This window comes from Tachypleus tridentatus, chromosome 1 (assembly GCF_004210375.1).
Source record: "Tachypleus tridentatus isolate NWPU-2018 chromosome 1, ASM421037v1, whole genome shotgun sequence".
In the NCBI taxonomy this organism is placed as follows: Eukaryota; Metazoa; Arthropoda; class Merostomata; order Xiphosura; family Limulidae; genus Tachypleus; species Tachypleus tridentatus.
This window is the reverse complement of record NC_134825.1, coordinates 61532979-61559568: the sequence shown is the minus strand read 5'-3', so window position 1 is coordinate 61559568 and position 26590 is coordinate 61532979. Positions and strand designations below refer to the sequence as shown.

The window sequence follows — 26590 nt, the reverse complement described above, 5'->3', positions numbered from 1 at the left end:
ATATTTAGATCATCTCATTCTTTACAGACACGTATATTTAGGGTAATTATTGTAATACCTCTAACAATAACACAACACTAAGAAGAGTTTCCGTGTATAATTATGTTGTATATCGATAGTTGAGTTATGGGAATGCGTTTGTAAGTTTATAGCTGATCTAAGTCCAGATTTTAGGTCTATTGTTAAAGTAAAATAATTTCACAATATCGCATCGGAAAGATGATGTTATAATGTTCTTTATCTAACTAATCGGAATGAAAGCGACACTTTTCCACCCCCAGTTAGAGAACCTATATCCCACTGACCCCATCAGTCGTTGCTAGGTTACAGCTGGACTGCATCCCTGCAGTGTTGAAGACCGCGGAGAGGCCCGCGCAGGCGCGCATCATTCCTTTTCAGTCTGTGGTGTCTGCATCATTACTAGTTTGAACAGGCAGTAGACGGTATACGAAACGCCACAAGAAGTTTAGCTTTTAACTCCCACCGAATAAAACCACTGTCAACAACATACAAGCTCAGCGCCATTTACTTGGTCATGTGTTATGTTTTCTCAGTGATAAAAGATAAGAAATTACCTTCCAACATGGCGCCAGGAGGACAGAGGCAACGTTCGGGATGAGGACTCTTGGCGTCCGGTCCAGATCCAGCATTACTGAGAGTTCTCTGCTGACAACCTCAAAGGGAAAGAGCGTGCTGGCGGCCACTGTTGACACTCTCGGGCAGGCCCGGGGTCACGGGCGGCCTGGCCAGCCTGTCATGAGGCGCCTCGCACGGTTATTACTCCGTAGACTCAACTTGTCACAGTTCCTAACCCGATGAAATATGAAATTTGCTTCTAACTATGGTTCGCCCACTTTGGAAAAGCCTTACCGCGAAGTGCTTCGAAAGTGGCGGCTGTGCCTGGTATTGGTGGTTTTTTTCACTATTGTATTGATGAATAATGTTACGCCCAATGGAATCGTGGGAATAGTGAATGCTGTGAGTCCTCACTTCGGCAATCTTTACGACTATACATTCAACACTAAGGTGAACTGCACCTGTCCCGTACCACAGGGGCAGCGCCAAACCCAGTGCCTTCAGTCGCAGGATAACCTGTGTGGTCTGGAGTCGGGAGCAAAGCGTGACCTCCAAATAACACAGCTTCATCTGACTTTCTGCTCCCACTACACCATACGATCGGTTCTCGGGCCACACGGGTGGCGGAGTGTTATGGGGTTGACATTGACCGCTGTAGGATGGCTCTGGAAGATGTATTCAAGCTGGACTGCATGGCCCAACAGATAATGTGTGAAGTGGAAACAGTGCTTGCCAGATACGACTGTCAACAGAGTTACTCAGTCGAATATAATTGCAACAATTGTAGGGTAAGTACAATTGTCGAACAGTGGCTTATTTTAAAATTACATTTGTATCAATTATTGCTATTCAGAAACTGGATAACAGCTTGGGTAATTTACTTTGTATAATATAGATACTTTTGCTAAATTTCGATAGATCAAACTGCGCAAAACATTTAATATACAGGGATATGCAATTGATACACAATCGGATCTGTAGGTCATATTGTTTCAGTTATTGTAAGATAGTTTATAAAATACAGTTATGCAATCTTCATACAGAGTCAAACCACTAAGTTATATATTTCAAGTTATCAAACCACTAAGTTATATATTTCAAGTTATCAGTATTGAAAAGTGTGAAATATTAATAATGATCTACGTTTCACTTAGACTCTTCCTCGCTACAGTTTAATGTGAACAAAAGTTTACCAATTCATGTTTTTAGTAGGAATACGAATCCTGATCACTCCTACAACGTTATATATTGTTGTAGACTTCGTTTATTCTTACTTACACGTGTTTTCCGGGTTTTTTTTCACTTGTTTATCCCTATTTGGGTTTAAGAGTTTTATATATTATTGTATATAGTTTATTTTTCATTTCTATACACTCTATAGCAATGATATTCAACCTTTTCATCACCAACGATCCTTATTACCATTATTTTTAACCCACGACCTTGTATTTTTGTAAGATTCCGTAAACTTAACAAACTGTAGTTATTAACTGATAATTAACTCGTTTTCCAATTATTCACTACCAAATAAAAGACATATATAACTGAATATACAAATAAAAAAGTAGTAGTACAAAAAACTTACTTGTTTAATGAGATCCTATAACCCTGATGAACCACAGGTTGGGAAACACTACCCTACAGTATTATATATCCAGTTGCAAATACTGTGTCGTTTCGTTTGAACATGTCTTCCAGTGTTACGATAAATATTGTTTATCTCTACTTAAATGTCTTTTGTTAGTATTATATAATTCATCCCAGTGGCACAGCGGCATGTCTACAGACTCACATTGGGTTTTGATACTCGTGGTGGGCAGAGCACAGATAGCCCATTGTGCAGTTTTGTGGTTAATTCCCAACAAACAAACAATGTTTTATGTATACACATTGTTATAAATATCGTGTACTCATTCTTAGACATATTTTTTCAGTGTGATATATATTATTGTATATATTGTTTGCCCTACATGAACAGTTTCTTTGGAGTTCTTTAATTACGTTATTCAATAGAAACAAAATCAACGAAAATCTGGAATTAGAAATATTAATAAAATAACAAATACAATTTTGTACTATTCCCAATGTGTTTGAATACATTTCATTGTAGACTTTGAAATAAAAACATTTTTTCAGGAAATTAACTCAAATAAAACAGAATTATCGGTATGGTATCTGGGAAGTTTTTTTACTCACCACAATGATCGTATATTTACATAGGATTACTGAAAAGGACATCCCAAAATCACCAAGCGTATATAAGATATACTCCCCCTTCTGTATAAAGACTAACATTATTTTTTTAACAATATATTATCTTGTAATAAAACCTCATCGGTCTATCTGCTTTACCACCGAGGGTAATCGACTCCCCGAATTTAGTGTTGCAAAACCGAAGACTTGCCGTTGTCCCACAGGGAGACTAGACTATTCTTTCGATTTGCCCTTGTCTAGGGCTAGTTTGTTTGTTTTAAATTTCGCGCAAAGCTATTTGAGGGCTATCTGCGCTAGCCGTCCCTTATTTAGCAGTGTAAAACTAGAGGGAAGGCAGCTAGTCTTCACCACCTACCGCCAACTCTTGGGCTACTCTTTTACCAACGAATAGTGGGATTGACCGTCACATTATAACGCCCCCACGGCTGAAAGGGCGAGCATGTTTGGTACGACCGGGATTCGAACCCGCTACCCTCGGGTTACGAGTCAAACGCCTTAACACACTTGGCCATGCCAGGCCTTCTAGGGTTAGAGTTAATGACGAAAACGGAGGGTTAGTTCCCCGAAACCGGTATAACGCAGTGAGAAGCGGTAAATTGAATGATAAATTGAGCTTCATATTTATATTTTAAATTAACAGTGTTAAGATCTTGAGCTATCAATTATTTTGTCACTTTGATAACCTTACTAGTTTCGAAATGATCCCAATGTATCAGGTTAGATGAAGAAAGCATAATCCTAAATATAAATAACGAAAAAAATTCCACGTTTTTCTTAAATAAATAATCGTAGTGTTATAAGGTTTGACAAAAACATCAATAATTTATCTAGGATGTTTAAATAATTCACCACTTAGTTTTATTCCTATGAATGTAATATATTTACTTTTAAACCTTTGGTTGATTTATTTTAACGTTTGAAAGATGGCTTTTTAAACTTCAAAACACAGCTTCAGATCAGTAGACAAACATTAGTTTAAATTGTATTTACAACAACAAAAAAGGCTTAATAATAAATAATCCTTTATTTCTGGATTTAGTTTTCATATTTTAATTAATTTTGAAACTAATGTTTTGGAAGAAATACACAGAGGATGATTTGTGTGGGCTTGTGATTGAGCAGCACGAATTTTTTTCAAAACCATAAACAAACAACATGAAAACATTAATTTCATATTTGAAAATGTGAGGAAATAATAACATTTATATATATATAACAATTAGAAAAAATAAACAGAAAACTAATTTTTTTTCAGAAAACCCACTTATAACGAAATATGAATTCATAAAGCTTTAAATCGGCTTTATTGTTTAACGAAACAAACTCTATAAGAAGGTTAATAAAGTAACAAACGTATAATATTTCAACATATTTTTTCTTCTCCAGAATAATATTAAACTGGTACTAAAGCTTTCCTCATTATCTGTTAAAACAGCTTTAAAATTTTATTATTTACCCGACATTAAGTTCGAAATATGAACTGGTGATCATTAGCCAAATACAAATAGGTACAATATCTCAAGATTTTCGAAAGCAAGAGGATTAATATTGGCGCCAAATATTACAGGAACTATATCAGACTGTCTTAGCTTACATTTGCAGCACCACACACTTTTCACCAAAGTTATGAAGTCATAGTCCAGCGTGAAATCAAAAACAAAGAAATGAAAAAAAGTTAGTTTCAGAAAACAAACACAATATCACGAGCCGGAAAGTGGCATCCCTTCCACACGGGTAAGTCTACTTTTCGAAACAGCAAGGGATATTGGGTTCCTTTCTGACAATAGATGCGTTAAAAGGGAAATTAATAACAGCACACAAATTATATTCAGGATAAATTATAAATAACGAAATCTAGAAACTAAAAAGTGTTTAGAGAAAGAAATTATTGCCACAAAGAAGAAGTATAACATCATTAGAATGTAGTACAAAAAGTTAAAGGAAGAATAATAATTTAAAATTTGTTTTGTTTGTTTTGAATTTCGCACAAAACTATATGAGGGCTATCTGCGCTAGCCATTCCTAATTTAGCAGGGTAAGACTAAAGGGAAGGCAGTGATCACCACCCACCACCAACTCTTAGGCTACTCTTTTACCAACGAATAATTGGATTGACCGAAACATTATAACGCCCCCACAGCTGAAAGGGCGAGCATGTTTGGTATAACGGGGATTCGAAACCGCAACCACCAAACTACGAGTCGAGTGCCTTAACCATTTGGCCATCCCGGGACTAATTCAAGAAAGACAAGTAAATGCAATAAATACAAAGTAACGCACTCCTAAATTAAAAATTATGTATGATAAGTCAGTAAAATCTTCTTCAGATTGTGGAAAAGATTAAGTAATAAAAATGGTTCGAACACAGATGTAAAAATTAGTAATAAACCTCCTGCTAATTCAAAACCATTTTTACTTAGTTCAGATAGCTACAACAAATAAACTAATAATTTAGTTTACCAAATTAGTTTGAGGAATATTAAAGTTAATGTACAGAAAGAACAAGTAAGAAATTCAATACAATGAAAGTGGAACACCAAAAAAAGCAGACCTTTGTTTATGAGCATAAAAATAATTTTTAATTACAAATAGTGTTTCGAAATGTAATTATTTGAAGTAAAATGTTTTAGTATCAGAAAAATCTCAGAAACCCTAACAGTTGAAGATAAACATTCGGATATAAATAAAATTCAAGGTTTAATTCAATTCTGCATTTATATTAATATTAGAATATCCATAAGGATTCAGGTGAAGCTCTAAACATGATAGTCTTGTTTAAAACATTGGGTTTTATGTGATCATACATAATTTATAAGATTTGAAATGTCATAGAAAATAAAACAGTTTTATCTTCCCACTCGAACCTGGGCTGATGAAGTATATTTGAGCCACAGATACTTTTCAATAAGACTTAATGTTAAAAGTTATGGGCTTGCTTAAAAATTTATAAACCAGTAAATTAAACTTAAATCCACAACTTGGCGTGGATTTTTCGTATGACAAAGCCATGACGAGCTATCTGCTGAGTCCACCGTTGTAAATTCGTAAACTTACCACTGTACCAGCGGGAAACTCCACGATATCACATTTGTATGAACATCAGTTCGGAAATTTTTTTGTAACCTATTCAGCTCAACATTTGTTTGTGAGAGAAACCCACTATTAAACTGCTAAATCCTAGAAAGGTATAAATGTTTCCATATAAAAGTCTTTCCAGACGAAATTTCAACATATCTGGTATTCCTTCGCTTGACACACGTAGTAGCCACTATAAATGTTATCGAGTACGTCATTCGTATATATCTACATCCATAACGACACTTGCTCAAATTACGGTAAGGAATCTTGTGTCATGTGAGCTGATCAACTTTCGCCTTTGCGAAATTCGAGGGTCAGAATCACAAACAAATGAAATATCATGAAATTGCGTATTGTTTGTATGGCTTGGCTCCGCTGTTGTTTTCTTACAGTCTTTTGAACAGAATGAATAACGAAATATACTGAGACCATATACCACACACGTGTGTAATAACTGGCACTCATTTCTGTACTCCATTTAAATTGTAGTTATTTTTGTTGCTGTTGTTTTCGATAAAAGGTGTAAAAGTAGAAACGCTTTAATTTTTTTAGCTTTTAAATTCCTGAATATAAACAAATTTCTGAAACGTTAATGTCTATTACTTAAGAAATACTTTTTTTTTACCATATACATAAGCATACGCCTTCGCTGAAAGTGTTGGTAACCCTCTTTTTTTTAATTAATTTTTTTATAATTATTTATAGTTTCTTATCCACTTACGTTTGGTAGAAACTTCCGTGTCGCTAAAATATCGTCGACAATGCATTTCTAAACAACGTCTTAGACCGGCATGACCAGGTGGTTAGGACGTTAGACTCGTAAACTGATGATCACGGATTCTAATCCCTGTCACACCAAGCATGATCGCCATTTAATCCGTGGGAGCGTTATAATGCTACGGTCAACCCCACTATTCGTTGGTAAAAGAGTAGCCCAAGAGCTGGCGGTGGGTGGTGATGACTACCTGCCTTCACTCTAGTCTTACACTGCTCAATTAGGGACGGCTAGCGTGGATAGCCCTCGAGTAGCTTTGTGCGAAAATTCAAAACAAAACAAACAAGCTTATTTCCGCTCTCAGGCCCGTCATGGCCAGATGGTTAAGGACTCGAGTCGTAATCCGAAGGTCGAGAATTCGAATATCCATCACACCAGACATACTCGCCCCTTTTAGCCGTGGGGACGTTATAATGTGACGGTCAATCCCCCTATTCGTTGGTAAAAGAGTAGCCCAAGAGTTGGCGGAGGGTGGTGATGACTAGCTGCCTTCCCTCTGGTCTTACACTGCTAAATTAGGGACGGCTAGCCTAAATAGCCCTCGAGTAGCTTTGCGCGAAATTCAAACCAAACCAAACAAATAAACCTCTTTCACCGATTAAAAAGTGAAATTAGATTATCCGCAAAAAGCGAAACGCTAGTAGAAAAAAAAAAAAAACTGCTCGAGGGAAGGGTACAAGATCATAAGCTGGCCTATCTTAAACTCAATGTTTGGATGTATTTCGCTGCACACAGACAAACAGACGAATGGAAAGAAAAGAGAACTTTCTCGGCCCGGTACACAAACATAAGGGTAGCTACTATTTCATTGTCTTAAATATGATCACCGTAACGACAATAGTTGCAGTTTTAAGTATTGAAAGTGTTCTGCGAAGTGACATAATATCAATAAGATTTCTGACCCTTCAGATAATGCTACTATAAATGTGCATTATTTAGGGTGTCATATTTAAAGGTTTAACTCTTTAATGTTTGTATTTGTTTGTGGACTATTTTCTGCCGACATTTATTTGCATGTTCAATGCCGGGTTTTGATCCTACACTACATAAATTGCGAGTATGACACCCTAACCACCATACTAGTACTTTCTTTCGTTTATACTTAAACGCGTTCTATCTAAAGTCTCTCTCCTTTTTTCTTTTTTTTTTAGCAGAACAGAGGAACGATTGATTACTGGTCAAGCTATGACTTCACTTGGCCTGGCATAGCCAGGTGGGTTAAAGCGTCGCACCAAACATGCTCGCCCTTTCGATCGTGGATGCGTTATAATGTGACGGTCAATCCCACTATTCGTTTGTAAAAGAGAAGCCCATAAACTGGCGGTGGGTGGTGATGACTAGCTGCCTTCCCTCTACTCTTACACTGCTAAATTAGGGACGGCTAGCGAGATAGCCCTCGTGTAGCTTTGCGCGAAATTAAAAATAAAACTAAACAATGTAAATTTTTCTTCCTTTTATTTTGTTGACCCCAATAATTGGTAACCGATAAGTTTGAAAACGTATAACCTTAAAAACTGAGTTTCGATACCCGTGGATTGAAAAGCATTGTACAGCTTTGTGTTTATCAAAGAACAAAACATATCTTTGACATAAACACTTAAGTTTCAAACGTTTATTAACTTTTAACACCTTAGTTGTGTTATATAAAATCTACAAAACGACTGTAACGTACGATGCTTTAAAAATCGACAAGGTAGCGTACATCGTGGTTGGAACTCATATTTAGGATACGTTACCTCAAAATATTAAACACAAACATTGTTCACTACAGAGGCTGACTGAAAGTGGCTGAAGATAACTGTTGATGTAATATTCCAGCAGTAAAGAATAACGGAGATGCCACTGAGATAACCAACTGTAACTAAACGAGTAAAATCACCTGTTACCTTATTCTGAGGAAAGGGACGGTAACAAAGCAGTGATGGTTAGCATATACATTTTCTAATTATCTTCTCACAGGTACCAACTCATGACTAGCATATATTGAGAAGAAGAAAAATAAGTTTGGGCTGTTGATATTGTGAATAAGGTAACTACATAACGTTTCCGTAGTAATCACCTAAACAGCGTAAATGGGTCACGAATTGCTAGCACGCGAGAAGCAGCTAACTGCTTGTTGAGTGAAGTCTACACGTAATCGTGAAAGCACGCGCTTTCGGCGAGGAACACCCATTCGTGTAAATATCGTGCTAGCCGATCTGTGACTGTCAATCTGGTTGATCAACAAGAAATATTGAACAAGTTTCTGGTTTTATGTCGAAGTTTATAATGTTCCTGTTTCCATTTCGTAGTTAAATAACTTAAGATAGAAATCTCCAACAAGTGTTTGTTTTATCATATGAGAATGCTACTGTTCCCAGATTCAACGAACGGTAATTCAGTTAGCCCACAGCTGTACTCTGTAGTAAGCAACTGCTTTATTTGCATAACCTCCACACTGCTACAATCTATCTGATCATCTATAACCTCCGCGCTGCTACAACCTATTTGATCATCCATAACCTCCACACTGCTACAATCCATCTCATCATCCATAACCTCCACAATGCTACAACCTATCTGATCATCCATAACCTCCGCGCTGCTACAACCTATCTGATCATCCCTTATTACGTATTTTCTACTACCCCTTAAATCATAAACTTATATGGAAAGAATAATAAAACTAAGACAAAGGGGAGTAATGACAATAATAACAAGGCCGGAAAACGAGTTAAGTTTCAAAATGGCCAAATAAAACCAGTTCTCGCGTTCAAATCTTATGAATACGTCAGAAATACTGTGACTCTCAAAGTATTAGTTCTTTATTAGCAGTCAGATAGATCTAATTCTACGTTTAACAAAAAACCATTATAAACTTGGCGTCTGTCCTTCTAAATGCACTTGTATTTTTCACGTGAAATAAGTTATAATTAAGTTCATATGAGCTATGTAATCAACATTTTGTTTATTCTTAGTGTTGTGTTCACTCTTCGGGTTATCATGCCCAGTTATGTGATTACATAACACATTAAAATGTAAATATTCTAGTCTCACTGATTTGTTTTGTATTTGAATTTCCCGCAAAGCTACTCGAGGGCTATCTGCGCTAGCCGTCCCTAATTTAGCAGCGTAAGACTAGAGGGAAGGCAGTTAGTCATCACCACCCACCGCCAATTCTTGGGCTACTCTTTTACCAACGAATAGTGGAGTTGACCGTCACATTATAACACCCCCACGGCTGAAAGGGCGAGCATGTTTGGTGCGACCGGGATTCGAACCCGCCACCCTAGGATTACGAGTCGAACGCCTTAACACACTAGGCCATGCCGGGCTTAGTCTCACTGAAATAGTTTCAAAACATCTACTTTGAATAACATCTACTGGAGTATAAAAGTCATTATTTAGTATATTAATATTAGAATAATATATCGTAATTATCGCCTATTTTCAAATAATTATCTTTATTTTTCCCCAAGGTATTAAAACCATGTCTTACAGTATCATTTTTTCAGTAATAAAATATTTTTTAGAATATCACGTCATCTAACAATAAAAACTCCTAGAATATCTCTTATCCTCTGAGACACAACTCTTCATTGTGACCTAATAAGATTACCTTCCAGTGTATCATATTTTCACCCTATGGAACTTCTCATTGAGAATTTATCCTCTCCAAACGGATCATCCCATACAAATCGTGTCTCCCCCTTCTTCTAGAGCACCGAAGACCCTTTGTTTTCGCTGACTCCCATTTCAAAATTAAATGTTTTAATTCATATGAATTTAATTTTATGACAAAAATTTATTCTCTAAATCCTTGTTTTTTTTTAATATTTATATGAAATTTTAGACATGATCTGCAGACCCCATTTTGAAAAATGCTGTTCAGGAATATCATGTCCTCTTCGAACACGTCCCCTGTCTTGGAAATATTCCATGTTCATTTTGACGATTGTATCCTTGTAGCTATATAACATATTCTCTTCTGTGTTATCTCACTTCGACATTTATAATTTATTCTAGAGTATCACATCTTACTTTGCCTTTTAATCTATTAAGTAATTATCTAAATTATAACTTTTACTTTCTTACCTGTTGTTTCAACTTAATTTTTTCTCCCCGTGCTCGTTGGTTCAGCGGTAAGCCTGGAAGTTTATAATACTAAAATTTGATATTTAATCTCCGAAGCGAACACAATGCAACTAATCATTGTATGCTAAAATACAAACAAATTATTTTTTCTTTCTTTGCTTCCCTACCACCTATGATATTTTGCTTAATTAATTTGAATTTCCTACTGATCAATAATTTTACTTGTTGTTTCCTGTAGTCTATGAATTTACATTCTTTATCTAGCCTACCACGTCACTCCACGAAAACTGTAAAAGAGTTTTGAAAATAAAAATATTTTGATAATAAACTCATCTAGAATGTGGTTTGTACTTGGTTAAGATAAACGCCCTGTGTTACCATGGAAACGAATCTCTCGAGGTAAAAAAGATGGCATAATAAATACATGTAAATCGATCTAGTAATTAGTTCTATTCAGTATATGCGGTATTATTAGGAAAGGATAACATTTCCACAACTAGCTTCAGATGGTGATTGTTAGTTATTTTGTTGATCGTTAGGGGTAAACTCTTGCATAAGCCCCGCATCTTAAGCTTTTGTAATTGGATTTTTTATTTATTCTATTTTATTAGAAGAGTCGGTCTTTTCCCAAATGACTGCGAGCGATAAATAGTTATTTAGATAAGACGTGAACAGATGCATGTACTCCCAGTTTTGAATTACTAATTTTATTTTACGTATGCTGGTAAATCTGGTGATTACCACAAACGTATGGACTCTACTTCAGTATATTTTTCTCCAGCTGAGAAACGTTTTGTTTTTCTCACTAACTTTATTAGTATGTTTCATATATGCGATGCTATCTACTTTTCTTAGGTCATAGACAGTTAAAGCATTTTAATAGGTGACTTCTTTGCTTGATGTGAGACTAGACCAAATAGTCACATTTAAAATAATGTTATAGGAGAGGACACAGCAGCTAAAAGAACAGGCTTACTTGTCCTTTTTTCAGTGTGCAGACTTTAAAAAGAGTACTTTCTTCGATAATGAAATTAGTTTCGTTTATTGAAGTAGTTTTTTCTACCTCAATCACGTAAAATTGGAACTCTATATTACCTGCTTTCATGTACATTTTGTCACAAACTTCAACAAACTAGCCCTAACTATCTTCTTAACTTGTATTTGAATCTCTAAGAGTATTACTTATAATTGGATGACAGCAGAAGGCTTATCAGAAACGACCTAAATACACATTCACCTTCTGTAAACTACTGTTTAGGTTTTAAAAGATGCCGAGAGTTAGATCTTTTACTTGTTGCTCCCTCTGTGTGTAAACAGTACTTTAGGGTTAGAAAACTTTCAGGGGCATTTTTGTTACATATTTAGTTATATAGGTTTTGGATCAACATTTTCATCGGAATATATAATGTTAATTTTACTACCTTTAGTGTGTAGGGTAGAAACCAAGATAGCTTCTTTTCATTGTATTAATTTTACGTGGAAAACTTTGTTTTAGTACGTAAGTCAGTGATGTAGGATGTTGTTTATCAAAGAGACAGAAGAGTGACACAGTGCAATAAATACGTCCTTAGAAATTTTTGACGAATAAAAAATTAGAATCTTTAAATGTTACTTTCTTTCTTGTTTTGGTTACCCTGGGAATTCCTCCACCCGATAATGATTCCTGACTAGCGTTTACTCCTTTTACAGTCTACACAATTATATCGTTTCTGCACCAATTCTTATGCCATTCTATGTAGTCAGGTTCTAATTTTCATATGGTAATTTTCATATGGTGTTACTTATGTCATACTGTAATCTCGCAAAAATAAAGTGTTCCAAAAATAATTGAAACAAAAAGAATTCATCTAAATAAACTTAATCTAGATTGAAATTATATTGATGTATACAATTACTTTCTTTTTGTATTGAACCATTCACTTCAATTTTTCACGCCATAAACTTTACCACCCACACCACACATCAAGACGATACGGCTTTTAACTTTCACTGTTAGCTAGATCCTGTCAAATCACCTCTTTTTCTTTTTTCCTTTTTTGCTGTTATAGCTATTCATCTATTTTTAGCATATTCCAAGGGGAGGAGGTACACAATTTAAATATTAATGAAAAAACTGCCCAGAAAGTGTTTTAAAATTTATTGCATAAATACTGCAAAATTGTAAAAGATGTACTGAATGAATAGAAATGTAGGCTTAGCAATATTAAAAATGAAGAATATATGTATCTTGAGCTTAAACCTACAAAACAATTGTTTTACTTTGATTGTTTCTTTATCGTTAAGCACAATACTACACATGAGTATCAAAACATGATATTTAGTATCATAAGTTTTGTTTATTTCCGTAACTACAGTTTGACACATATATATATGCACATTTATACAATATTATACACTGATGCATTCTATTGTAATACCTACGCTTAAACGCTTGCTGTGATGAAATTTCCATTATTACTTATATTATGTGTATCTTTTATATTCAAACTTATGAACTGTCTTACGAAATTCGTTTTTCATACAACCCAGTATCGTAAAGAATGCTCATGATTGTCATTTCTTATGTATGCGTGCGTTTTTCGTACAGCAAAGCCACATTGGGCTATCTGCTGTGTCCATTGAGGGGAATCGAACTCCTGATTTTAGCGTTGTAAATCCGAAAACTTACCCCTGTCCCATCGGGGGATATTTCTCATGTAAATAGTTCATATAAAGGCAATTTCTTGTACGTTTTAATATTTTGCTATAGCGAACACGAAAAAGTACTTCACCTAAAAGACACGATTTAGCCTAACTTCTATCCAATTATTTCTTGTTCCTATTTTATCCCTACAGAATGTTCATGAACTAGAATTACCTCGGTGTCAATGTTTCAACTGTAGACAGCATGGTGAAACTATCTTCTATATGATTTCAATTATTTTAAATTATCTGTTTCAAATTTTATCTTATCTTTTTTTAAAAAATGATAGTGTCATGATTTAGAAATGACACTGGCTCGAACACCACTATCATAATAATGACTTGAGTTTGAACGAGAATGGTACACTAATACATATATAAATCTGTATGATATGTTTCTACACGACCAAACGTCTTAGCTTTCCTTATAAACTCACAATACATGCTTGTAATTCTTTCAGGAGGTCAGGAAGTGTTGTCTACAAAAACTCCTAGCTGAATATTTCACATGGGCATACTCGTATTTCTGACCATGCTGCAAATATAGAACACCAATCGATCGGTGAAATATTGACTATGAGGATGGAAACAAGGGAGGTTGTTGGCGAGAATACGGATGCTTGTTAGTCAGTAGATGCCATATCTTACAGGCTCCCCCTAGGAGTCATTTAGGAAATTACAAAAGCTTAAGACAGAACTCTTATTTAAAAAGTAACTAACTTTTATCTTTTTCTCACTAATTCTAAAGTCACGTGATATAGCTTTGATTTTTTTCATTATAAACTTTTGGTCGTTTTAGTATGACGTAGATTTAGTATTTTAAAAGTTGTATTTTGTGGGTTTGATATATTGTAACACACAGAATAAAAATCTTATCTGTACTTCATTATTATTTATAAGATTGGCTGAACCATTCAAAACTATAAAAAAAATGTAAGGAAAAACCTACTGATGCCCCTCTCCCAAGTTATCTGGACAAAACCGTCAAAAGTTTGAGGAGCTCACACACAAGGCATTTTTATTTGTTTGAAGTTAAGCACAAAGTAACACAATAGGCTAACCGTGCTCTGCCCACCACGAGTATCGTAACCTGGATTTTATCGTTGTAAGTCCGCATACATATCACTGGGGGCTACAGAAAACTAACAGAATGTGAATGCCCCAGAGATATGCTATTCGTTTGGGTTTCACGTAAAGCTACTCCAGGACTATCTGCGCTAGCCGTCCCTAATTTAGCAGTGTAAGACTAGAGGGAAGTCAGCTAGTCATCACCACCCACCGCCAACTCTTGGACTACTCTTTTACTAACGAATAGTGGGATTGACCAACACATTACAACGCCCCTACGGCTGAAAGGGCAAGCATATTTGGTGTGACGGGGATTCGAACCATTGGATTACAAGTCAAGTGTCTTAACCACCTGCCCATGCCGGGCCTGGATATACTATTCAAAACATTATATGAATTTAGGGAATTTGATATTGTCATACAGACTATATCACTGACGAATCATGATCCACCTACTTAACAGGTTCAAAGCTTCATTTTTAGGAAGGTAGCATTTTGGATAGATATGGAACAACCACATAATTGTCTGTCTTCAAATAACATATTTATATAATATATGTATTATGATGGGTAAAGCATATCCATCTAAACCTGTAAGTCAAAGTCACATTAGGTCTAGGACATATTTGTCACGTGATTCCAGAATATGAGCAATCTTCTTGTTCGAGTGATCGACTAATTTCGGTTTGGTGTTTGTACGAAATAACGAGAATATGAAACCAGATCAAATTATTCTACATTTCTCCAGTATATACAAATATATCATGAAGTCCACATTATTAAAAAAAATTCAACAAACATTAAACTGAATTCTACTTTATTTCATTGCTTACTATGCAGTCTTGACTCAATCTGATTTGTTAAAACATAGTCTTTACAGCTAAGCCTACATATACGGCATAGTCTTCATGAATATTTATATAATTATGTATATTCATTGCCATCTATTTATTTCCAACCAAGCATTTTGGGCCGAACTGAGTAAAATGACCAACGTCTGCATACAAATAAGGACATGAAGCTATATACGTTGGTTGTCTAGCTATTCGCTTTATTTTAAGCTGCTACATCGCATATTGCGGCTGATATCTTTGCATTAATACAACTACGATTGCACACACACATTATTTAACGTCAGATAAAACCATCACCTTCCCGAACCTTTCATGGAGTTTTTTGGCGGTAACCACTAGAAACAAAATAATAAAATATATGTATATAATTATAAAATCAGGCTGCACCCACGTCATAGGAAATGACATTATACAGAAATATCTGTATTTTAAATTTCATACACAGGGTTTAAGATTTTAGAGATGAAAGCTAGTCTTCTAGTAATTTGTCCTTTGTATTCCTTGCATTCTAACATAACTATATAGTATATATCAAAAAATAATGTGGGATAGAGTGTGGAATGATCTGTAGCGTAAACGTACTTAGCGCGTTAGTGTTCACACTAACGAATTCTAATGAGAAGAGCTGGATAGAACGTCCTTTGACACGTAAACAAATATAACTGAAGCTTAAACATAAGACTTCTGGTAGAATATTAAATCTTTGCGTGAAAAACAGTAAAAGGGCAAAATAAAAAAATCTAATTATTATGACGTGTCGTAAAGCAGCTAAATTTTAGTGTTGTTATTTCGTAAACTTATCGCTGAGTCTGTTTGTTTTTGAATTTCGCACAAAGCTACTCGAGGGCTATCTGTGCTAGCCGTCCCTAATTTAGCAGTGTAAGACTAGAGGAAAGTCAGCTAGTCATCACCACCCACCGCCAACTCTTGGGCTACTCTTTTACCAACGAATAGTGGGACTGACCGTTACATTATAACGCCCCCATGACTGAAAAGGCGGGCATGTTTGGTGCGACAGGGATGCGAACCCGCGACCTTCAGATTACGAGTCGCACGCCTTAGCACGCTTGGCCATGCCGGGCCTTTATCGCTGAGTCACCGGGGAAGAACATATCGCAACTTATGTTTCTGTATATTTCACAAAAACCGATCTGACGTTGTAAAATTTGGTAGAGATCAATATTTATCACAATATACTTTTACGCACTTTTTTTTTTTCAAACATATCCATTAAGAAGGCACTTCTACTTTCAACAATAATGTCTTAAGAAGAAAAAAATATTTTGTATGGACGTTAAGACAACCGTATTCTATGAAATTTAAGTCTGTTACGGTTTCATTTCGAAAATTGCAAGTAAGACCAGCTGCAAAAATAATAGTAAATACCCTGCAATGGGATTTAATATTATAACAAAATTAAAATAACAATTTGAAAATATCGATTTTTTCATAAACAGGCGCATTGGAAACTGTTTAAAAGCACCTTCAATTAGGTTTGATTAATTTAAATTAATTGTCTTACTAAAGGGAGGGGTGTTACCGTATGGTAATGAAAATGAATTAACAACACCAGCGCCTCGAAGAGACTTTATGACGTCAGTCGCTTTGGAACAATATTTAGTCCATAACTAGTTTTCCACAAAGGGTGGGGTTTGCTTCAACGTTTGTGTGTAAAGACTGGGAAGAAAGAAAACATTCCTTTATTTAGTGTTAGTAAATAGATTAAAAGTATAAATATTTTTTAGTTGCTGCTCCAAATTAAAACTAACTATTTATAACTATTCATAAATGTATTTTCAGTGATACTAAATGAGTTTTTTTGTCATTTAATATTTGTAAAATGTATTAAAATAAGCTAAAGTTGTATGGCTATAAGTTTACATACTTATATGAATATGTATGTCAAGGACTTAGTAATAATTTTTGTAGTAGGGAGGGACACAAAAAGTTCCTTATTCAAAACGTTATAACGATTTTTATTTATTTTCTCACACACACACATATGATTATTTCAAAATGATACGATTGTCTGGAATTAGATTTTTTTTTAAAGCGGCATTAGAATACATCTTACAGCTTATCTCTGAATAGTTTTATATTTTTTGAAAGACAGTTTTTTGCAGAAAATACATTATTCGTGATCCAAAACATTTTCAATAAAAGCTTGGTTTTATAAATGAACAAAATTATTAATGTCTTATTTCGGTAGGATGAAATGTAATATTATTATAATACATGTTTAGACCAGTCAAATATAATGCTACCATCTATAACATTTCTTGCCCACCAGTGGCACAGCGGTATGACTGTAGACTTCCGCTAGAAACCGGATTTCGATATCCAAGTTGGGCAGGTACAAATAGATCATTGGGTAACTTTGTGCTTAACTTTAAAGAAACTTACAAAACACTATTTATTTCACTTTAAGATACCGACATAGTAATAATGACGTTTAATTATATGACTTATATAGCCTGTTGTTTAGAGAGTGTTGAGGGTGCATGCTCCTGCCACACCTAAGTTCCTGTATATGTATTTTATATATATGTGGGCAATTTAACAGCTATAGCTGACGTAATCAGTGATGTCGAGAAACCCACTTGTTGAGAAATTTATATGCAAAAACGGCTCGTTTGGGTTGAGAAAATATTTTACATACTATGTAAAACCCAAACGAGCCGTTTTTGCATATAAATATAGCTGACGTACTTCACCTTCAACCACAATGGTTTTTGTCTCTGCATTCGCTAGTATGTATAAGATACTTGCTGTTAAAAATACATTTTCCTAAAATAGTTTCTAAAATTTAAAACAATTACTCCAAGAAACTTCACAGCAGAGTGCTTCAATGTTTATCTGTCGTTTAATTTCAGATTATAACATAAAATATTTTGCATTTTATTCGATTCGGATTTGCAATCTTAACGATGTATTATTGTGAAAAGTAAACTAGACTTAGGTAATAAGTTACGAAAACCAAGCATTTTTTTTTATTATGGTACTTAAATTATCCACGTAGAAAAACAAATAAAATATACTTTATCGTTTGAAATACACCTTCTTTATTGCTAGCAACTACACATTTACAGAGTTAGTTTTTATTTCATTTTTTTAAAGTTACAATTTGCACGTTTAATATGATATTACAGACCTTATCTGTTTGTTTGTTTAGAATTTCGCGCAAAGCTACTCAAGAGCTATCTGCGCTAGTCGTCCCTAATTTAGCAGTGTAAGATTAGAGGGAAGGCAGCTAGTTATCACCACCCACCGCCAACTCTTGGGTTCTCTTTTACCAACGAATAGTGGGATTGACCGTCACATAATAACGCCCCCACGGCTGAAAGGGCGATCATGTTTGCGACGGGAATTCGAACCCATGACCCTCAGATTACGAGTCGAACGCCTTAACCCAAATTTGTTCGTAACAAATAGAAACCATTCTTATGAGTTATGTTGCCATTTAGAAACGTTTATTCATAACGTTTCTGTAGAGAGGTCTTTCCAGGTCCATGTAGGACCATAACTATCAAAACATCTCATATCTCAGGTCTGAGTCTTAAGTGTCTCATTGTTTACATGAATATCAATACTGTTACATGATCAATTTCCTGCCATAGTTGTAACCAGCTTCTGGTTTAATATATTTACATTTTCTGCCAGTCATTGAATGTGACGTACGTCAAGTCGCAGTCTCAAAATTTCTTCAGGAAACTGTGTGAAAAGACTATCGGAAACACTGTTAAATTTTCCATCTGCATGCATTTTTACCATCAACAAAGACTTCACTCTGACTTCCAGCCCCATCTGGATAGTGCACGAATCCTGTGGTACCTTATAGAAAGTTCTAGGAACTAATATTTTACTGATTGTTTTTCATTTCTAATCTAAAGCAATTTAAAGTAAAGTGTATACGAATACTGAATATCCTCTATGTCTTCTTCAGAAGTAGATAGATGTTTTATGACAAAATGTATCATCCCCTCATTTGGTTTATGCTGGTACATGGGTCATTGGTTTGCACTTTGCTAGATACTGACTCTGCATTAATTATGTTGAACCCTAAGCATCATCAGGAGCTTTATCCCTACACAGAATTGGCCTTCTTATCCAGACAAAGTTGAATGAGGTAAGTATGAAATTGGATGACATTGTTGATATAACTTATCAAGCCATCCTTTCTGGTCTTATTAATTTCCTCCACTGCAAGCCTTCATTCAGTCGTCAGAAGCTGAATACTCCTGACTAGAATTTCTAACATCTTTTAATGAACACTTCCTAGTCATCCTTGTATAATAATTTTTATACATGATTTAAAATCCGGTGATTTCGTAAGCTCTACATTGGTTTTCTGCAACCCTTGTGTTGCTCATAGAATTCACTTTACAGGTTTTGTGTTCACAGCTAAACTGTGTACAATTTCTCTCGTGTTCTGGATTATGTATGCGCTAAGTGGTACCAGATATACTGATTAATTCTACCTCTTTCAGGACCATGGAATTATTTGATATATTTTCTCATCCACTTATCCAGGTTATTCACAAACAAACTTACTATCGCTACAACTAACTCAGTTCCATTGGCGACCTAACAACTTTACTTATTCTGTATATGCGGAACAAGTCTGCCATCACGGTAAGGGCTCTATGCCACTTAATAGACTGTTTTGGGACAACCAACATCTAAATAAGTTTTTCCAGACAATAATCTACAATAGCTGATTGATAACCTAGTTTGTGTAGTAATCGGATGGAAAAAGCTATCCTTATAATGTTCTATATCGGCCATTTTTTGTTGCACATTATTTTTCTTTTGAAATGGAATGACTCGCCAATGCGTGAATAATGCGACAATCACGTCACAAATCCTCACATATTTGTTCCGTGCCTTTTCTATGGTATTCAGTGATGTCCTCTTTTCAGACATTTTTTAATATAACATAATTCTTGGGACAATGTGGGACCTACTGGTTCTCTAAACTAAATTAAAGCTATTAATAAAGAAACTTAGAAATCTTAAGGCCAGTCCTTATCATTCATTTATTATTAAACTTTCTTTTAAAGATACGTACATTTATTGCTTCCACAACACCCGAAAGCAAATGATTCCAAAGGACAACCACTCTGCTAGAAGAATAAAATTGCCTTAGCTGAAGATGACCCCTACTCTGCCAAAATTTATATGTGTATCTCCTAGTGCTACTATTATCACTGAAATAAAAGATGATGCATTAACACTATCAGTTTTAAACACTTCAATCAGATCCTCTCCAATTCTTTTTTCAAGAAAAAACAATTTGAGATATTTTAATCTCTTCTCATACGACAATTTCTCAATCTCAGGCACCATTCCAGTAACCCTCTTTTGAACCCTTTCAAATACTTCAATATCCTTCCTGAGGTACGACACCCAAGACCGAAAACAATATTCCAAATGTGGCCTGATCAGTGACCTATACCATGAACTTGTAACCTTTTTAGACTTATATTCAGATTTTTCTGTAGATACAACCTAAAATTATGTGTTCTATAACTAGCAAAATCTTTTTGTAAATCAGCAGCATCCTCTTCACAACTAGCATCACCAAAAGTATTAATATCTTATAAATTTAAGTAATTGATTGACTATTCCTTTATTTATATCATTGATGTAAATCAAAAGGAGCTAATGTCGTCCTAAAACTGAGCGCAGTGGTACCCCACATTAATCCAGTTTGACTGAATTCAGGTTGTAACAACCCTCTGCCTTTTTTCTATTCAGCCAGTTTTCAGTCCAATTTGCTAACTTATATCTCTATAGAGATAATTTTTATAAGTTTTTTATGTGACACCTTGTCAAGTGCTTTCTGAAAATCCAAACACACCAAATCTACACCCTCACCCTCATCTGCATAAGATGTAACTTTTGAAACAATGTAAAAAAAAGTATTTGTAAGACTACATTTTTCCTTAATGAAATCATTTTAACTATACAACAAAATTATAAGCTTTATTAAATCGCTTTATAAAGTATCTATTAACAGACTTTCCACAACTTTTCCCACAACTGATGTGAGACTAATAGACCTATAATTATGAACACTTTTTATCGCTTCTCCTAAAAAGAAGAGTGATATTCTCTAAATTCCAATCCTTTGACAGCTATCCATTTTGTTTATTTTGTTATTGTTGTTTATTTACTGCGTACGAGAAACCTATGGTGCTGGTTTTCACTGATGCTTTGCACTATTAAATTTAAACAAGCAACATGGGTAAACATAATAATGGTACTAAATATTATCATGGAAAATAAGCGAATAAGTTGTGCAATCTAATGGCATTTTGTATGAATATTATGTCTTGTTTTCATGAAGCCATAGTGTTTATAATGTCCGGTTGTAAAATATTGCTTTATATGGTCTGTATTACCTTCAAACTCAATCAAGTAATTTGGATGTTTTTTGACATTCTCAGGTTTTATAAACCTATATAGCCTCATTGGTATTTCTACCAGGACTCTGTACAATGAAATTATGATTGTGAATGTTCCATAAGCCTATAATAATGTCAAGATATTATTCTCTACATTTGCTACATAATTCACGTAACTTAATTGCTGGAAAATGCAGCCTTCCCAAATGAATCATATTTGTCATGAATAAGCACGATGGATTAGAATCTGCATGTATATTTCAGCAGTTAGTGTGCCATCAATTTTCTGTACAACACTAAAAATCTTGGTTGATGTGCAGCTCCAACCTCGTACTTATCCGCCACTGCGCTTCACTACAGTTTCCTTATATTGACTGCTACAGTGCTCGTCCCTTCACAATTGAACAAATTATCATTGGTTGCGCTGAAAAATTTGCAGTTTTTGTGATTTAATATCCATTTTCGCCTTTTGGTTTGGTTACCTTTTCTCAACAGTAGTTAAAATTCTATTTACAGCAACGTCATTAGCAAAATCTGTACTTGTCTATTGTCTGTTCTATAAACGGAGTAACCTGAGACAGCTGAGTTACATTTAGAGAATTTCGTTTTTGTAATTCTACCACATTTACTACCAATAAATTCGCGTGCTCTCTTCGGAGTCTTTCACAGACTTTCTTCTGAAACATATAAACTTTCCACAATTTTTCGCATGTAATATCCTTTGCCCTAAAAAATTTGTTATCCACTCTCTTTTCATGTGGGCATTTTAGCCATGCAACCCATAACAGGATTCATGCTACTATTAATGAGTCTACACTACATTTGACTCTACTTTTATTGGTTTCGTACTAGTATGGTACTTTCGGATTATTGGATGGCAACCAATGACAGTGCAAACTATCAACATGTGTAAACTATCAGTACATTGTTTTAGTTCATTTGCACACGATGAAAGAGTGGAATTCTAGTAGTTTTTACCTTTTAAATGTTTTTTTTTCTAATCACTTCCATTATTATTTCTAATACCATAGATACCTAAAACTCAATAACAGCTTAAATGAAAAACGAAACTTATTTAAACTTGTAAATACTTATTTTTACTTATGATAAATGCATTTCTAAATGTGTATAATAATCCAAGTACCTTCTTGCTCTAAGAAACATGGGATATATCTCTCAGGTCAAGTTATTTCTTAATAAAATACCCTAACTTCACTATATTTCAGCATCTACACAGAAAAATTATAACAGCCATGTTTAAATGCTGAGATCAAACGTTTGAGGCCGAAGTATTTCTTAACTTCACTATATTTCAAGATCCCTACGTAGATGTGATAACAACTACTTTAACGTGTTGACAGCATAATTCTGAAGCCAAGGTATTTCTACACTTCACTATATTTCAAAATCTCCTCAGAGAAATTATAACAACCATGCTCAAATGTTAAAAACATACTTCTGAGGCCAAGGTGTTTCTCAACTTCGACATCTATGTAGACAACTGAAAACAGTTACGTTTCAGTGCTGATAATATACTTCTAAAGTGTCCTCTTCATCTGTACTATTTTTTAGTTTAGTTTGAAATCAACTAAACATTGCTACGTCAGAACAAGCGGACTTTTTCTGTTTTTAAAAGCAACTACCATTATTCAGTTTGACAGAAGATAAAACCAAATGTAAATTAGATCACTTGAACTTAAGCAAAAATGACGTCAAAGAAATACTTTTTTTTCGAAACAAAAAAACGTACTTACCAATAAGTCCAATTAATTTGAAAAACTGCGCTGATAATGGGAGGAGTACAAGATATACTCTGCTAAAAATAAATTAGAACACTGGCGTCACAAGTAGACTTAATATCGTCACTGCTATTGAAGTGATTTAGTGCATACTTTATCTTGTGATTGGGGTGGAGTTCTTGTTAATGTTGCATTGCTTGTCAACATAGTGGAGGAAGTGAAATTTCTAATTTAGTCTTAATTAGCTAATTAAAATAATTACTTTGTGGTGTATTATTTTTTTCTTTTTTATAGTCCAGTTTCAGTCTTTTACTATTCAGCATTGAAGATGGTTAACTTTATTTAAAAAGCGATTTTTACTGTCATTTACATTGTTTAGAAATTGTGTATTTGCGGTGTATAGTTTTAAACTGTTACGATTTTGTCTTCTTTGTTTGTTTTGCTGAATTTCTCACAAAGCTAAGCGAGGGCTCTCTGCGCTATCTGTCTATAATTTGGCAGTGATAGATTAGATAGAAGCCAACTAGTCAAAACCATCTATGGCCAACTCTTGGCCTGCTGTTTTGCCAACGAGCTGATCTGCACATATTGTCCGTTATTTTAGACTGATAGAAAAAAAGAAAGGCAACTAGTCAAAAGCACCCATCATCATATCTTGAGCTACACTTATGTCAACGAATAGTGAAATTATATCGTCACTGGGTGACGAACCATGGGTTCGCACTCTGAGCAAGCTAATCACTAGTCTAATCCAGACCCGTTACGATTAAGTATTATTATCATACTAGCAGCTGCCCATTGAAACAATTTCAAAGTAATTTTTCTGAAAAAAATAGTGATGAATAAAAATTGTGTGTAGTCAACCCAAGTCCTTGGACCGGAGCCTTTTATGCAATATGGTCTTCTAATGGACCGCCTACAACCGTATTTTATCATTTCTGTTATTTCCATATGTAAAATTACACTGCCTATGTTTAAACAAAGGAGACTGACTGTGATGCATTGTTGGAAAAAATGTTTCGGTTTCGATGCCGTAAGTGCTTTAAGCATAATATAATACTTAGGTTCGCTAAGTAGCCACGGAGTTTGTGGGCTGGATTGTTTTTTTGTTTGTTTTTGAATTTCGCGCAAAGTTACACGAGGGATCTCTGCGCTAGCCGTCCCTAGTTTAACAGTTTCACCACCCACCGCCAACTCTTGGGCTACTCTTTTACCAACAAATAGTGGGATTGACCGTAACATTATAATGCCCCCACAGCTGAAAAGGCGAGCATGTTTGGTGCGACAGGTATTCGAGCCTGCGACTTTCAAATTACGAGTCGAACGCCTCAACGGCCCTGGCCATGCAAGGCCTTTGGACTGAATGCCAACGTTCCTTGTCATTTTACTCAGTGCCGGAAGAGACCATTACCGAAATTAATACTTTTGACACTTGTAATTTCTATAAGAACTGTCAATTCAAATCAATTTATTCGACATTGTAGAAGTGAAAAAAAATTAAATAATTTATGTACACGGGTGAACAAAAAGTTACCCTCGCTGGTAAATGTTGTTCTTTTGTTATATCTTTTATAAGGTAACAGAAAAATGTGTCAAACCTATATTATTTTGAGAATGCATTCCACAAGATCTGTTCAAATATGGTCTCAAATCCAAGTTTTAACATTGGCTATCGTAAATACCTGAACTTTTCATAATTTTAGTTACATATCCTCATGAAACGTGTTGTACACCTGATGTAGTTTGTTATATCTTCTTATTCTAACTAGCCTACAAAATCGTCAAACAAGTTTCTCTGCAACTGTGGAGTCATTAAAAGATATCTTTGAAATAATAAAATTGATGTTTTGGAATGGCCAGATCAGTCACCTGATGTTAATCTGATTGAAAAATTATGGTTTGAGTTAAACCGATTAATGAAAAACCACAAGCCAAACACAAACTTTTTCGAGCACTCAAAGAAGGATGGCAACCAATCAATCAGAAATATCTACACAAACGTATTGAAAGCATGCCACGTCCGTGTAAAACAGTATTGAAATCAAAGGGAATGTCAACCATTTATTAACTTGTAAAACTGGTTTGTGTTATCTTGAGTATCATTTTCACGTTCGATTATTGCAGAGAAGCTTGTTTATGATATTGTAAGCTAATTGGAATAAGAAGAAGATGAAAGGAGCTACAGCACGTGCACAACACGTTTTATGAGAATATGTAACTAAAATCATGAATAGTTAACTATTCATTACAAAAACTAATGTTAAAATTAAGATATGAGGTCATAATTGAACAGGTCTTGTCCAGTGCTTTCTAAAAACATAGAGATATTTTTCTGTTAACAATAAAAGACAACAAATTAGCAACATTTTTGAAAGGGCTACTTTCATTTTTTGTCCTCCCGTGTATATAACCCAAGCACCAACAAGTACATACTCAGGCACGTTCCTCTCTTTATGTGTTTTTCGTTCACTCTACTATCTATGAAATACTTCTTTCAATCGGTCAACGGAAGAAGTCTCATTTTTTTCGTGAAATTTTCTCACAAAAACAAATATATTTACTCTTAATAAGGTTTTCTTAGATTGACTGTTCAGCACGTATGAAAACTGACAGATCGATGTTAATACCGAAACGAAATTTTAGAAACTGATAAAATTTATTAATTTTCCTGAAGTGTACTCTTGAAAAAAAAAAAAAAGCATTTTGAAATATAATTAACCGTTCAAGTTACATAGAGCGTAACAGAAAGGTATTTGGATATTTTTTTATTATATAGAATTAACCTGACATATCTCACTGTTTTCAATATTAGCATACTGTTAATACAGAACATTTAACAGAATATCACGTTCTTTACAACAAAAGTAAAACAGTAAATATATTACTTGTACAGACAAGATAATCAATACGTGTGCGTGGCTAAACAAAAATGGTTGTTGTTTTATTTCTTAATTTCGCGCAAAGCTACACAAGGGTTATCTGAGCTAACCATCCCTAATTTAGCAATGTAAAACTAGAGTGAAGGCAGATAGTCATCATCACCCACCGCCAACTCTTGGGCTACTCTTTTACCAACGAATAGTGGGATTAACCGTAATATTATAACGCCCCCCTCGGCTGAAA

The 26590-nt window shown here is 34.7% G+C and overlaps 1 protein-coding gene across 1 annotated transcript in view; it reads left to right on the top strand.

Annotated features, from left to right (window-relative positions):
• The first annotated feature begins 418 nt into the window (after positions 1-418).
• The window catches only part of LOC143249822 (uncharacterized), a 122042-nt gene continuing 95870 nt past the window's right edge, over positions 419-26590 (top strand). Inside the window, exon 1 of the mRNA XM_076500370.1 lies at positions 419-1364. Within this exon, the coding sequence (XP_076356485.1) occupies positions 1236-1364 (129 nt within the window). The 5' untranslated portion in view covers positions 419-1235. The remainder of the gene's footprint in view (positions 1365-26590) is intronic.